General features: G+C 48.6%; 3 protein-coding genes across 3 annotated transcripts; all 3 read left to right on the top strand.

Moving 5' to 3' along the window:
• Positions 1–1,480: 1,480 nt before the first annotated feature.
• On the top strand, positions 1,481–4,217 carry LOC136540823 (probable leucine-rich repeat receptor-like protein kinase IMK3). The gene is made up of 2 exons (XM_066532837.1): positions 1,481–3,359; positions 3,457–4,217. The coding sequence occupies exons 1-2, from the start codon at positions 1,580–1,582 to the stop codon at positions 4,134–4,136; spliced, it is 2,460 nt and encodes an 819-aa protein (XP_066388934.1). The 5' UTR covers positions 1,481–1,579; the 3' UTR covers positions 4,137–4,217.
• Positions 4,218–8,586: 4,369 nt separating this feature from the next.
• LOC136540822 (laccase-3-like) lies at positions 8,587–11,821 on the top strand. The gene is made up of 4 exons (XM_066532836.1): positions 8,587–8,789; positions 8,883–9,279; positions 9,559–9,687; positions 10,571–11,821. The coding sequence occupies exons 1-4, from the start codon at positions 8,676–8,678 to the stop codon at positions 11,689–11,691; spliced, it is 1,761 nt and encodes a 586-aa protein (XP_066388933.1). The 5' UTR covers positions 8,587–8,675; the 3' UTR covers positions 11,692–11,821.
• Positions 11,822–14,888: 3,067 nt separating this feature from the next.
• On the top strand, positions 14,889–15,438 carry LOC136540821 (uncharacterized). Its single transcript, XM_066532834.1, has one exon. It carries the CDS (start codon positions 14,956–14,958, stop codon positions 15,436–15,438), a length of 483 nt encoding a protein of 160 aa, XP_066388931.1. The 5' UTR covers positions 14,889–14,955.
• Positions 15,439–15,469: the final 31 nt, after the last annotated feature.

The following is a 15,469-nucleotide window of genomic DNA, read 5'->3' as shown; positions in this document are numbered from 1 at the left end:
CGCGCGGATGCGCGCCCTGTGCACATTCCTCCAGGCTCCAGTACATCAATCATGGCTCGGCGACCATCAGTGGCTGGCAAACAAAATTCTGAGCAAAATCCATCGGTCTTCCTGTTACAAAACGACGTTTTCTCCCAGCGCCCGGCCGCTGACGCGTCAGGTCCGGGCGGCCGGCAGGTCGAGCCAAATCCAAATCGAGAGCCTAAAGTCTAGGGTGTACTGTAGTTATCACATGAGTTTGTCGCATAAGAATGTTTAGACAGTAATAATAAAAAAATTACACAAGTTTTCAGTAATTCACGAGACGAATTTATTAAGCCTAATCAATTCATCATTAGCGCATGTATTATTGTAGCACCACATTGTCAAATCATAGGCTAATTAAACTTAAAAAATTCGTCTCGTAAATTAGTCATAATATGTGTAATTAGTTAATTTTTAGTTCATATTTAATACTTTATACATGTCAAACCGATGCTACGGGGACTAAAGTTTAGAAGAGGAAAATAAACAAATCTCTTGTTAATTACATGCCTCGTTTTGCCGGATCGCTGCCTGTCCTGTCCCTCTCGGCCTCCCCCCAAATCTCTCGCTCCCGCTCTTGTTAATTACCGCGGCCATTAACTCCCACGCTGCTTTCCATGTACGGGCGCACGTGCTCGCCTTTCAACCCCCGCGCTGCGGTCGCTGTCCGGCGGGCTCCACCGCCGGTGAGCTAGCCGTTGGGGGCCGGTGGGGACTGGGAACACCACAGCACACGACAGGGTACAGATACCCTGCGGCACTTTGGCTACGTTTAGTTCACGAAATGAAAATTTTTTAATGCTACATCGGATATTTTGGGATGTTGAAAGGAGTTTTTAAATACTAATAAAAAAACTAATTATATAGCCCGTCCGAAAACTGCGAGACGAATTTATTAAGCCTAATTAATTCGTTATTAGCGCATGCTAGTTACTGTAATACTTTATGGCTAATCATGGACTAATTAGTCTTAAAACATTCGTCTCACGATTTCCAACCAAACTGTGCAATTAGTTTTTTTCGTCTATATTTAATACTTCTTGCATGTGCCGCAAGATTTGATGTGATAGTTTGGGGTGAAAATTTTTTAGAATTAAACCGGACCTTAGCCCGGTTCATTTGAACATAGCTAGAATCTAAAATATTTTTCTTTCACAACAAAAGTCGACTTTAATACCAACCGATACTATTTTTCCTACTGCTGCTGCTGCGCTGAATGGGATAAAGATCGGATTCTTTCCTGCCGCGCGGGACCCACGATGTCAGCGCCCGCGTCTCCCTCTGCAGAGGGACTGAGCTAGCCGTTAGCTAGCGCATCTGAGTTTAATCGGGTTAGCAGCTAAATTATTCCCTCCTTTTTCCGTTCTTCTGCCAATGTACTAGTACCTGCAACGCTTATATAGAGCGCGGTACCATCGCTTTCCCCCGCTAGCAGAACCAGAAACCAAGAAAGAACTCGCTCAAAAGTTCGAGCTCCTCCTAGGTAGGAGCGGCTGCATTGGGCTAGGTACACTAGATTCTAGCTAGAGCTAGCTACTAGCTAGTTGCACTAGCCATGGGTGTGCGGAGCTGCTGCCGCGCCGGCGTCCATTGCAGAAGGAAGCAACAGCAAGTTGGGGGCTTGCTCGTGCTGCACTTGCTGCTGGCGGCGGCGGCGGTGCCGGCGCGCGGGCAGCGATCGGACGGCGTGGTGATCGCGCAGGCGGACCTGCAGGGGCTGCAGGCCATCCGCCAGTCGCTGGTGGACCCGCGCGGGTTCCTGGCCGGCTGGAACGGCACGGGCCTGGACGCCTGCTCCGGCGGCTGGGCGGGGATCAAGTGCGCGCAGGGCAAGGTCGTGGCCATCCAGCTCCCCTTCAAGGGTCTCGCCGGCGCGCTCTCCGACAAGGTCGGCCAGCTCACCGCGCTCCAGAGGTTCAGCTTCCACGACAACATCATCGGGGGCCAGGTGCCCGCCGCGCTCGGCTTCCTCCGCGAGCTCCGCGGCGTCTACCTCCACAACAACCGCTTCGCCGGCGCCGTGCCCCCGGCACTCGGCGGCTGCGCGCTCCTTCAGACGCTCGACCTCAGCGGCAACTTCCTCTCGGGGAGTATCCCTTCCACTCTGGCCAATACCACTCGGCTCTATAGGATCAACCTCGCGTACAACAACCTATCCGGTGTCGTGCCGACCAGCCTCACTTCCCTCCCGTTCCTCGAATCCCTTCAGCTCAACAACAATAATCTCAGCGGCGTGATTCCGCCCACCATTGGCGATCTCAGATTGCTCCACGATCTTTCTCTCGCTAGCAATTTGATCAGTGGAAGCATCCCGGATGGGATTGGCAACGCCACAAAGCTCGGAAAGCTTGATCTCTCTGACAATCTTTTAGGTGGTAGCCTCCCTGAGTCACTCTGCAGCCTCACTTTGTTAGTAGAGCTCAATCTCGATGGCAATGACATCGGAGGACACATCCCGGCATGCTTTGACGAGCTTAAGAATCTGACCAAGCTGTCCCTGAGGAGGAATGTCCTCGATGGCGAAATCCCAGCGACCATCGGGAACCTTTCGGCACTGTCACTGTTCGACGTGTCAGAGAACAACCTCACCGGAGAAATTCCTGCCTCCTTGAGCGGCCTTGTCAATCTCAGTTCTTTCAATGTGTCCTACAACAATCTCTCGGGGCCTGTGCCTGCAGCTCTATCCAACAAGTTCAATTCTAGCTCGTTCCTTGGAAACCTTCAGCTCTGTGGGTTCAATGGCTCTGCCATTTGCACTTCCGCTTCATCCCCACTGACGGCGCCGTCTCCTCCAGTGCCTTTGTCGGAGCGGCGAACCCGGAAGCTCAACAAAAGGGAGCTCATCATTGCAGTGGCAGGCATCCTCCTGCTCTTCTTTCTCCTGTTCTGCTGCGTCTTCATCTTCTGGAGGAAAGACAAGAAGGAAAGCTCGCCCCCCAAGAAGGGCGCCAAGGAGGCGACCACGAAGACTGTCGGGAAGGCAGGCTCAGGCACTGACACCGGTGGGGACGGCGGCGGCAAGTTGGTCCACTTCGACGGGCCGCTCTCGTTCACGGCGGACGATCTGCTGTGCGCGACCGCAGAGATCCTGGGGAAGAGCACGTACGGGACGGTGTACAAGGCAACCATGGAGGACGGCAGCTACGTCGCGGTGAAGCGGCTCCGGGAGAAGATCGCCAAGAGCCAGAAGGAGTTCGAGCTGGAAGTGAACGCGCTCGGCAAGCTCCGGCACCCCAACCTCCTCGCCCTCAGGGCCTATTACTTGGGAGCCAAGGGCGAGAAGCTTCTGGTGTTCGACTACATGCCGAAGGGCAACCTTGCCTCTTTCCTCCATGGTAAGCTCACTTGCTCAGTACAATTTCCAAAGCTCGGATTCTATCTATTTGCTTCTTTTTTGTGCTTAACAAAACTTCACCATGTGTATTATCGCAGCTCGTGCACCGGACAGCAGCCCGGTGGACTGGCCGACGAGGATGAACATCGCGATGGGCCTGGCGCGGGGATTGCACCACCTACACACCGACGCCAACATGGTGCACGGCAACATCACCAGCAACAACATCCTCCTGGACGAAGGCAACGACGCCAAGATCGCCGACTGCGGCCTGTCGCGCCTCATGAGCGCGGCGGCCAACTCCAGCGTGATCGCTGCCGCGGGCGCGCTCGGCTACCGCGCGCCGGAGCTCTCCAAGCTGAAGAAGGTCAACACCAAGACCGACATCTACAGCCTCGGGGTGGTCATGCTCGAGCTCCTGACTAGCAAGTCGCCTGGGGACACGACCATGACCAACGGCCTCGACCTGCCGCAGTGGGTGGCCTCGGTCGTCGAGGAGGAGTGGACCAACGAGGTGTTTGACCTGGAGCTCATGAAGGACGCGGCCGCGGGCTCAGAGACCGGCGAGGAGCTGGTGAAGACGCTGAAACTGGCACTGCATTGTGTCGATCCTTCGCCACCAGCGAGGCCCGAGGCACAGCAGGTGCTGCGGCAGCTTGAGCAGATCAAGCCCTCAGTAGCTGTCTCTGCCGCCTCGTCCTTCACCGGTGAGCCGAGCCATACTACCGCGACCGCCACCAGTGTCACGGACGAGACGAAATCTACATTTACAGAGTAGTCAGACTCTTGCAGACTGAAATTTACAGTTCTCAGTTACTTCAGGTTCTTAATAAGTAGACTTCAGAGTCTACCCGTTTTTTCAGTCTGTACAGTACAGGTGTAGGGGGTAGGAGAATTTTGGTTGCGATGTGATTCTTTAATTCCTGAATTCGTTTGTACCTGCCAGAAGCACTCCATGTTATCAGAAGATAATTTGGGAGTGGTGGCTTCTGATTAAGTTTCAATTGAACCTTTGGTGCTTTCAAAAAATTTCATTTAATGAGTCGTTTGGATCCTTTTATTTGGAGGAATTAAAATCTACTTAATAAATTAGACCATTTGACTTGAAATTTGATAATTTCACCACTTTCTAAAGTTCATGTATAAACCTTTCAAATTCATAGGGTGGAACATGGAAATTTATTCTATAGATCTTTTTTCTTTAAACAATTAATTCTATAGATCACCATTCTATGTTTCCACTTTGCAACTTATAACACATTCTTCAACTCGGTCCCCTACGGTATAAATGCAACACATGAGTATCTCTCTTGTATAGACGATAATAATACAGAAATGCTATACAACACACATGTGTTTTAACACAAAAAAACACATGGATTTTTTTATCCCTCTCTCTTGTGTAGCAGCGTATAGGAGTACTACTACGCGCGTATATACTGCGGCTCCAGTTTCTCGCGCTCGTGTCTCTCTGGGTGTACCGACCATGCGACGGCGACCCGAGAACGAATCGCGTCGAACATCATATCCCACAAAGGCACCGGTTTGTCCTGTAGCCACCGTGCGATATGATGGGCCCACAAACATATGGAAATCGATGATGGGCGCCACGCCATAGCGAACTTACTAATTTGTCTACGTATACGCATTGCCGGACCCGATTGTCTTCTGTCCTTGCATAGAAAAAAATTGTTTCTTGTGATCTGTGGATCTGTGATCTTGTGATCTTGTGATTGTCTAGATGTAGAAGAAGGCTGGAGGTAGAAGGAGGATGGAGGCTGTTGGATCTTAATTCTATGGTGCAAAAAAAAAAAAATTCATGTGTTGAAACTATATAAAACACATGGTTGTTGGGTAGACAGACTCTAATAATAAACAATTATAATCTATATACAACCATATTAGCTTAATTAATATGTGTCGAAATTATGATTATTAAAATAATTTCAATTCCGAGGATCGAAATGAGCCAGAAATGTCCAATTTTGGGTTGTTTGGTTTTTAGCTATAATTTGCCACAATTAACCTTAAGCAAATGTGGCAAGGCATAAAAAGTGTAGCTAGAAAATTTGGAGCTATACTTTGCCATGCCTAAGATTGCTATACTTTTTTACTCAACGACACAGAGTCCAAAAAATTCTTATCTAAATTTAGTTGCTAATCAAATACTTACCGACATAAGGTGAAGTGTGGTAAGATGTAGCTAGCAACCAAACATATAATGACAAACTTGAGTTTTTAATAAGTAGACTTCAGAGTCTATCCGTTTTCAGCCTGTTCGTTTCATCATAAATGATCGTGGATTATTTACTGCTGGCTGGTTTGGTGTGAGAGAAAAATATTGTTCCAACTTATAATCCACAATCGTATACGAGCAAGCGAACAGGCTCTTTATCGGTCTGTACAGTACAGGTGTAGGGGGTAGGAGAATTTTGGTTGCGATTTCATTCTTTAATTGCTGAATTCGTTTGTACCTGCCAGAAGCACTCCATGTGATCAGAAGATGATTTGGGAGTGCTGGCTTCTGATTAAGTTTCAATTGAACCTTTGGTGTTTTCAAAAATTTCCCTTTGAGAGAAATGTCCAATTTCAGGGTTGTTTGCTTTCCAGCCACAATTAACCTTAAGCAAATGTAGCAAGACACAAAAAGTGTGGCTAGAAAATTTGGACCCACACTTTACCTTGGCTAAGATTGCTATACTTTTTTACTCTACGACTCGTAGAGTCCAAAAAAATCTTATCTAATTTAATTGCTAACCAAATACTTACTAACTTAAGGTGAAATGTGGCAAGTTGTGGCTAGCAACCAAACACATAATGACAAACTTGAGTTTGTCCATTGTAACTTGTCAGATTAGCAAGGGTTTCTCATGCCACGCAAATCTGAGCACACAAAACGTACGAATGCTCATATCACCTGCTACCTAACATGCAAATCACGAACGGTACTCAAATCACAGATCATGACATTACAGAGGAACCCTCTGATGTTACCAGGGCAAAACTGAGCGCACAACACAACCTGCAAACTTTACAGATCACGGTTTTATAGCCAGTACCAATTTCTTACCAGGGCTGTTAGCCTGTTACTATCCAGTGACCGAGCCATTGATTGTGCAGACCCTTTCGTCGACCTCTTGGACTTGGCTGTTTGCGTCCAACCTGCACGTAAATAGCAAGACGGAGTTAACCCATTTTGTAGTTACTCGACAATGTGAAATACACACCAAACATACGGGTACCGTCAATGTCAGCTTGCCAATGGACTAGGTCTTAAACTCTCAAGTAATGTTACCTGCACATTTGGTTTTAAACTTAGCTGCTTGCCTGCTTACAACTAATGGTCAGCACGAGTGTACTACCTGTTCAATATTTGCCATTACAAAGTAGTAGCATTCTGCAAAGGAACATCCTATCTCAAGTTGTAGTGCATAGTGTACCCAGTCAGGAATATGGGAATTTGTCCCAACTCCTGGTGCATCTTAAGGCCTTGTTTGGATGCACATGTATTCATCTTAATCCACATGTGTTGAAGTGGATTGGAGTGGAATTAAACTAAATTCCATTCCATTTCATTCCAACATATGTGGATTGAGGTGGATACACATGCATCCAAACAAGACCTAAATATTTTCTGTGAAATTCTTACATCCCAACTCCCAAGTTTACACCTACTTCCTCCGTCCTAAAATAGTTGGGTCCCTAATTTGCACCCACTCTAAAATAGTTAACACTTTAGCTATAAATATGGACAGTTTGTCCAGATTCATAGAAAGTGTCAACTAGTTTGGAAGTAACATTCACTCTCTCATTATGATCTGCTGCCTTTGGTAGCTTGGCAAAGTGCAGGCTGAAAAAGAGATTCTGTAGCTGGCCCTTCCTCTCGTTGTCCAGGAAATAGCATTGCAAAGTTCAAACATATGAACAAGGGTGCTTATAGCCTTGTACTATCCACAAACCGGATCGATTTATTCCAACTTGAGTTTGATTCGAGGGTACTGCAGAAATTTTGGCATGGCCAAAATCCCACAGACCTAGACGAAACACGAAAATAATGAGTCAATTTATAGTTTGTTTATTGTGAGCAACCAGAGTGAACATTTGAATCCTTCATAGTAAGTGAGCTGCAGATGGACTTCATCGGCTGAACGCCGACGCATGTTCCTTTCAGTGGTACGGTGATGAAATCGGCAAAGATTAGCTATTTGCTACCGGCTAGAAATTGCGGCTAAGTGAGATAGCTCAATGACCCTAACTAATCATATGTCGCTCAATGACTCTAACTAATCATATGTCACCTGCGTCGCCTCCTGGCCACCTAATCGCTGAAAGCAGAGGAATTGTTCAGTTGGAGTGGAAAAAAGGGGCCAATTGACTTCACTTTGTCAAAGAACCTACCAAACCGGTGTCTGTAGTTGCAAACTTTCTTGATTTATGTTTTGCAGTCTCATTCAGAGTATCAGTCTCAATCTTCTTCGTGATAAACACGCTGTTCTTTCCATTTTTTTTTTGTTTATTCTTCTTCTTCTTTCTTTCTTTGCGAGATGTATTATTGCTTCATTAGTGCTTTCGCTGGGGCTATTTTCTTTCCAAGAACCTGTCCAAAAAAAAAACTTTCCAAGAATAGTGTCATCGAAGGAAATTCAGTCCAGAGTCCACACCAGCAGAAGACAGTTCTCAATGGTAGGTTGGCAACTGAACAGATGTACTAGCACCACCCTGATAAAGTAAGCCCTACTCTTTTTTTTACCTGCAGAAAAGAAGTAAGTTGCACCTTTTTCTCCCTCCAACTTCTTGATTGACCAGAGTTAATGCAAATCTTTCTTAAAAAAAAAAATGCAAATCTTCCAGGGCAAGGTACCGTCCATCCATGCATCATAGTACCATCAACAACCGCAGCAGCAGCAGCAAATGTTCACAAGACACAACAGGTAGAAGTAGAACGATTGGGCACGGTGAAACGACGCGTTCGCTAGACCAGTGGGTGCAACAACTCCCCCGTCAGCATTCGCTATTCATTCAGCAATACGAGGTCGAACTACATCGTACTCGACCGCCACACTAAAGGCCAAACGTGGCAGTCGCGCCAATCAAAACCTAATCTTCCAAACCCCCAAACAACTGCACTACCCCTCCCTCTCGGGTCTCGCCCCATCGTTGCTGCCTGACTCTATATAACGCTCGCCGGTCTCGCACTTGGTCACCAAGCCAGCCATCGTCTGGCTGGACTTGTTCGTTGCTGGATCGTGTACTGTTCCGGTTAAAAATTTACGATCATTTACGAGATAATAAGCCCAGCCGATCAGGCTGCGGAGCGATGGCTGCGATGGCGAGGTCAGGTCTCGTGAAGCTCTGCAGCTCTGCTCTTGTTTTGCTCTGCTGTTTCCTTCTCCCCGGCGCCCTCGCCGAGGAGCGCTTCTACGAGTTCATCGTAAGTGTTGCTGCGCTTTGCGTTTTGTGGTTCAATAGCTAACAATCTGTTCAAAATGGTAAATGATTTGGTGTTGCTGCTGGCTTGCTGCAGGTCCAGGAGACGCTAGTGAAGAGGCTGTGCAAGAGCCAGAAGATCGTCACGGTGAACGGGCTGTTCCCGGGGCCGACGATCGAGGTGTACAGTGGCGACACGCTGGCGATCAAGGCCGTGAACCGGGCGCAGTACACCGTGACCCTCCACTGGCACGGCCTCCGGCAGCTGCGGAACGGGTGGGCGGACGGGCCGGAGTTCGTGACGCAGTGCCCGATCCGCCCCGGCGGCAGCTACACGTACCGGTTCACCACCCAGGGCCAGGAGGGCACGCTGTGGTGGCACGCGCACAGCTCCTGGCTCCGCGCCACCGTGCACGGCGCGCTCATCATCCACCCCAGGAGGGGCCTCCCCTACCCTTTCCCCAAGCCACAAATGGAGGCCCCCGTCATCCTAGGTACAATACAAGTACAGCACAAGTACAGCCCGCCGGTAATTGTATCGCCGGCTGCCACCACCAATGCCGCCGCCTCACTGATCTGAATGCAGTGGCAGAGCCACCGCTCGGCCACCCCGGGCGGCCGGCCGGGCTCGTCACCGACGTTCAAAAGGAATTTTTCTTTATATCGAAGTAGATCCTGTAATTTTCTAGCTAAATATTTTTGCATAATAAGAATTATCCGGGGTCCTAAAAGCTTCTGGCTCTGCTAATGCCTGAATGCATATGTTTGTGCAGCCGAGTGGTGGAGGAGGAACCCCATCGCCGTGCTCCGCCAGTCCATGATCACCGGCGCGCCGCCCAACGTCTCCGATGCCCTCCTCATCAATGGCCAGCCGGGAGACTTGCTCCCGTGCTCCAGCCAAGGTGAGCGCCGGTTAATTTCGTCGATTCAGTTGCTCATGTTGTTCAACCTGTTCATTGATTGGTTTCTGGGCTGATAAGTCCGGCTAGTGCTGCTTTGTTGTGAGAGAAAAATACTATATCGTGGCTGATATGTTGAAACCAACAAGCGAACATGCTAGTTAACCACAACCACAAGGAGACGCTGCACACACACATCATTTAAAGAGAGAACAATGGTGATTCAGAAAACACTAAAAAATGTTGCACAATTTCTAAATTTGGTTAGACCGACCAAAGCAACTTTCGGTTTGGAAAAGACTCATCCATGCCTCTCTCAGGCATAGGTCTCTCTCCAAAGTCCAAACCGTACGGCATGGTAAATAAACACTGCAGGTACTTGTCTTCTGCAGCTGCTCCCCTGGTGGTTGGTTGCTTTGTTTTTATATTCTGTCATACAAACTGACGATACGAAGAGACAAGATGTGAATTAAACCATAAATAAGCCCTTGTTTAGTTTCAGGAATTTGGATTTTGGGGCTACTGTAGCACGTTCGTTTTTATTTGGCAAATAGTGTTCAAACATGGACTAATTAGGCTTAAAACGTTCGTCTCGTAATTTTCCACCAAACTGTGCAATTAGTTTTTCTTTTCGTCTACATTTAATGCTCCATGCATAGGCCGTAAATATTCGATGTGACAGGTATTGTAGCAACTTTTTAAAAGTTAGGGTGGAACTAAACAAGGGCTAAAAGATTGTAAAGAAGAAACATTCTAACCAATGTCAAGCATGCGCATGATGTCACCCACTTTGACCAGCGGATGATGCATGTTTTCTCCACCAGCCCAACTCACAAACTAATTCTTCGCGTGCTATGCCTACGCGTTCATGTGTCACCCAATGCAGAGACGAGCATCATCCCGGTGGTCGCCGGCGAGACGAGCCTGCTGCGCATCATCAACGCGGCCATGAACACCGAGCTCTTCGTCAGCCTCGCCGGCCACAGGATGACCGTGGTCGCCGCGGACGCCATTTACACCAAGCCCTTCGAGACCGACGTCGTCCTCCTCGGCCCCGGCCAGACCACCGACGTCCTCGTCACGGCGCACGCAGCCCCGGGACGATACTACCTCGCCGCGCGCGCCTACGCTTCGGCCCAGGGCGTCCCCTTCGACAACACCACCGCCACCGCCATCTTCCAGTACAAAAACGCCCCCGGCTGCCCAGTAGGCCGGTCCACTAGGTCCTCCGGCCACCTCGGCCGCGCAGGGCCGCAGCCGATGCTCCCGTTCCTGCCGGCGTTCAACGACACGAACACGGCGACCGCCTTCTCCAACAGCCACCGGAGCCCAGTGGCGGTGAAGGTGCCCGGCCCGGTGACCCAGGAGGTGTTCACCACCGTGGGGTTTGGGCTCTTCAACTGCCGCCCCGGCCCGTTCTGCCAGGGCCCCAACAACACCCGGTTCGGCGCGAGCATGAACAACGTGTCGTTCCAGCTCCCCAACACCGTCTCACTGCTGCAGGCGCACTACCACCACATCCCCGGCGTGTTCACCGACGACTTCCCGGCGTTCCCGCCGGTGTTCTTCGACTTCACCTCGCAGAACGTCCCGCGCGCGCTGTGGCAGCCCGTGAAGGGCACCCGGCTGTACCGCGTCAAGTACGGCGCGGTGGTGCAGATCGTGTTCCAGGACACGGGCATCTTCGCCGCCGAAGATCACCCCATGCACATCCACGGGTACCACTTCTTCGTGCTGGCCACGGGGTTTGGCAACTACGACCCGCGCCAGGACGAGGCCAAGTTCAATCTGGTGGACCCGCCCAGCCGCAACACCATCGGCGTGCCCGTCGGCGGCTGGGCCGTCGTGCGCTTCGTGGCCGACAACCCCGGGGTGTGGCTCGTGCATTGCCACATCGACGCGCACCTCACGGGCGGGCTCGCCATGGCGCTGCTGGTGGAGGACGGCGAGTCCGAGCTCGAGACCACCATTGCGCCGCCGCTCGACTTGCCCATCTGCGTGCTGTAGAGATTTTTCAGTTTCTCGCCGGCGTGCGTGACTACGTGGCGGTACAGGGAGGCTGTGTGCATCGGACGCGTGCTGTGTATTTGCAATGGTAATTGGGCATTTGCATTCTGGATTTCGATTTGAATTTTCAAAGAAAGGGGGAAGTATATTACTTTTTTTTTTAGCAGAAGGGAAGTATATTACTGAATACAGATCAGGTTCATTGGGTTTGTTTCCGTAATGGGCTTTCTCGGCACTACCATGTAATCTTGGCTTTGAAATTAGAGTGAGTGGGCTTCCAACTGCTTGGGTGAGGCCTATTTGAACGTTTGCTAGTTTCATACGTGAAAAATGGGCCTAAGTGTTCCAGTTGAACAAACCCAACTACTAATTGTATCTTCGCCACTAAAAAAAACTAAATTTCCTAAAAAAAAACTAATGGTGCCTCCGTACAACTCTCAACATCAAGCTCGCTTTAGAGGCTTCAATCAACAACACCTAAACCGGCAAACATTGGACAATACAATCCGATTAATTTATGTCAAAAACCATACAAGACGAGCCATTGCTGTTGTTTAAGTGATCCATAAAGCTTGAGGCATTCAGCAAAAGGTAGTACGTGCATCACATTTCTCACGTCTTTATTGCAACACAAAGTACATCATTGCTTAGTGGCGAAATGCTAGTAGGCCAACAGTGTCAAAGTACACGCAACTTTCACAGGGATTAACGCTATCTATAGCTCATTTGGTATTATAATCACAATTATGGAGCTGGCATTGCTTTGTCCCATACAGGCAGAGGAAAGCCAGCCCTAAAGTGTGGAGGGTTGTCACCACCATGTGTCCGGGAACCCCGCACTTGTCTACAATACAAGAAGTCGACTAGGTGAATTGGTCCGAGTGAAGAGAAAAAAAAGCTATGAAGAACTCAAAATCTTTTCCGGAGATATTCATTTTCCTGAAGAGGCGGATAAAATATTAGGTGGCAGTTTGATACCACCAGAAAGAGAGAAAAAAATATTCTAAGGAATAAAAAAAAGAAAAATCAAAGACAAGGAAAAGTATTTTGTTTCGGTTCACTGGAATAGTTCTAGCAAACTCTGGGCTAGACATTGCTCTACATGATACTTATTATGTGGTTGCACATTTCCATTATGTACTTTCTATGGGAGCCGTTTTTGCTTTATTTGCTGGATTTTACTATTGGGTGGGTAAAATCTTTGGTCGGACATATCCAGAAACTTTAGGCAAATCCATTTTTGGATCACTTTTTTCGGGGTTAATCTGACCTTCTTTCCCATGCATTTCTTAGAGCTTTCGGGTATTCCACGTCGCATTCCAATCGGTTTTTTAATGCAAATAGATTCGATTCAATCTAATAGTTTCTTTTAGGTTAAATCTTAGGTCTCGTTTGACCTGTGAAAGATATCCTTTGTTGAAATGTTCCTAAAATTCCTAAAATAAAAGGAAAAATACTTTCCACTGTAGATCCGACGGCCGTGATTCCATCCCGAATCATCGAGATGCATGGATTCAGAGGTGCATGCAAGCATGCTGGTGGGATCAATTTAATTTGGGGGTACTGCGCGTGTTTTTTCTACTAATTGTTTGTGTCTTAATAGCATGGTGTTAGTTACTCCGTTGCTTTTGTGATGTAGTGTTAGCTTCTGTTGAGCCGCCATTTGGAGGTGGGAGTCACAATCCTATCTCATCAGCTTCATAGTGGTTCCTAGATGAAGCCCACATATACGGTTCGTTTAAAAAAGAGATGAAGCCCATGGAATACAAATGGTAATGACATGTTTGGAGAATATATGTTTCCGTTACCATCATCTTTGGTGGAACAAGGGGAACATGACAATTGGCTGGTTAAATGGCAATTTACATGCGAAGTGAGCGTTTGGTCAGGTTTGTTGTGGTAAAACCTATTCATCTGGTTGCAAGTCCTTCATTGGAATGAGTGTTCACATTCCTCTGGATTTTTTAGTCGCGCTCTTATTTCAGTGATAGGTGATTTGCCCGTTGATAGTGAGAAGCCCATAGTAACAATCTCGAGATTACCGTCTCAATCTTTCGAAGGTGTTTATATGGGTAGGGTTTGAGTGCGTGTGTGCATAGAGGGTGAGTATGTACCATGTAATTTGAAAAAAAAAGTGTGCCTCGTGGTAACAATCTTGAGATTTGCCAGCTCACTTTTTCGGAGGGTGTGAGTATATGCGTACTTGGGTGTCTGCATCTGTATTGTGCGCCCAGGGTAATAATCTGGCTCACTTTTTCAGTGTCGAGATGAGTATGTCTACGTGTTTGTGAGTGTCTATATCTGTATTGTATAATTCACAAAAAAAAATGCATATGCCTTTGTATGTGTCTGTACCGTGTAATTCGTCAAGAAACAATCCAATTGGCATTGGCATGGTGTATTAAGTGTAGTATTATCCTTGTTAGATGCTCAGCCAGTAAGTACTAACATGTACGAGACAGCTTATGAGAAAAAAAATACCACTACCATAGCATGAAACAAATTAAAATGCTGAGGAACTTGATCATTCACCAATGGATGTATCGGAAGGTGCAACATTTGTAGGGCCAAACAGTTTGAACCCCCTGATCTTCGGCCACTTGTGCGTACCACGATCTACCGCGATCGAAACACACGGATTGTTTTATCACCATGGGCGTAGCAAATTCAATGAACGCCTTGAGGGAGTAGTGTTCACGTCAAAGTAACCAAAAGAGAACACATCTCAAAACCAAGAAGTATTGGGACGATATAAGGCTGGGTCACCCAATGCCAGCTCATCTTTTCATACGTATTATTGTGAGATCTCAATGTGGTTGCACACAGTCCGACCTGTATGGGCGCAAGAGCTCTCTCTGAGTTTTTTTGTACGGACCAATGGATGTACATTTGCATGTATGCATCCCTTACGTACCCCGTAATCCTGCTTCCTGCTTGAACTGAGTTCTTTACACTATCGCTAGCAGTATACATATGCTTAGTTTCCCCCAGATAACCAACAGGATTAGAAGTTAATTTACTAATGTGTATAAAATAGGCACTTGTACCGTGCACGCTTTACTTTGTTCATTTTTTGCACAATAGTATATCCCAAGTTGTTTAACATGTTCAGCTTAGCTTCATAGCCTGCACTGTATATAAAAACCAGTGCCACCCAGCCATGCCAAACAGCCAAGGGGCAGGCAGGCAGGCAGAGAGCTCTCACTTCTCAGAACAAAGCAAGCAACCAAACCAACTGCAGAGAGAGCCTAGCAACTTCAGGGGATGGGCAACAGCCTGCGGTGCTGCCTGGCCTGCGTACTCCCCTGCGGCTCCTTCGACGTGATCCGGATCGTCCACCTCAGCGGCCACATCGAGGAGTACACCGGCCCGGTCACCGCCGGCGAGGTCATCGTGGCGCACCCTAACCACGTCCTCAGCAGGCCGTGCTCCCAGGGCGGCGCGCGGCGGATCTTGATCGTTGCCCCGGACTCGGAGCTGAAGCGAGGGTACTTCTACTTCCTGGTGCCGGCCTCGTCGGTGCCCGAGAAGAAGAGGAGGCCGCAGCAGAAAAAGGCGCGGTCGCTGAAGACGACCGCGCCGCCGAGCGCTGCTGTTGCTAAGGAGGCCAAGGACAATGGTGACAGGTACCTGGCGGAGGTGCTGTCGGAGGGCAAGGCCAGCCTCAAGCGCCGCCGGAGCAGCCGTTCCACGGTGTGGCGGCCACACCTTCACAGCATCCTGGAAGAGACTGCTAATGACTCGTGAGGCCTCAGTCTCACATCTCTTCGTGCTTTCA

The sequence above is a fragment of the Miscanthus floridulus genome, chromosome 2 (assembly GCF_019320115.1).
Source record: "Miscanthus floridulus cultivar M001 chromosome 2, ASM1932011v1, whole genome shotgun sequence".
NCBI classification, from domain to species: Eukaryota; Viridiplantae; Streptophyta; class Magnoliopsida; order Poales; family Poaceae; genus Miscanthus; species Miscanthus floridulus.
Note: the sequence above shows the minus strand (reverse complement) of the source record. Positions and strands in the feature narration are given on the sequence as shown.

Bases quoted from the DNA above. Each gene is read 5' to 3' on its own strand.
- LOC136540823 (XM_066532837.1), top strand. From the start codon at position 1,580: ATGGGTGTGCGGAGCTGCTGCCGCGCCGGCGTCCATTGCAGAAGGAAG. The intron at 3,360-3,456 runs GTAAGCTCACTT...GTATTATCGCAG, and splicing joins CCTTGCCTCTTTCCTCCATG to CTCGTGCACCGGACAGCAGC.
- LOC136540822 (XM_066532836.1), top strand. From the start codon at position 8,676: ATGGCTGCGATGGCGAGGTCAGGTCTCGTGAAGCTCTGCAGCTCTGCT. The intron at 8,790-8,882 runs GTAAGTGTTGCT...GGCTTGCTGCAG, and splicing joins AGCGCTTCTACGAGTTCATC to GTCCAGGAGACGCTAGTGAA. The intron at 9,688-10,570 runs GTGAGCGCCGGT...CACCCAATGCAG, and splicing joins GCTCCCGTGCTCCAGCCAAG to AGACGAGCATCATCCCGGTG.
- LOC136540821 (XM_066532834.1), top strand. From the start codon at position 14,956: ATGGGCAACAGCCTGCGGTGCTGCCTGGCCTGCGTACTCCCCTGCGGC.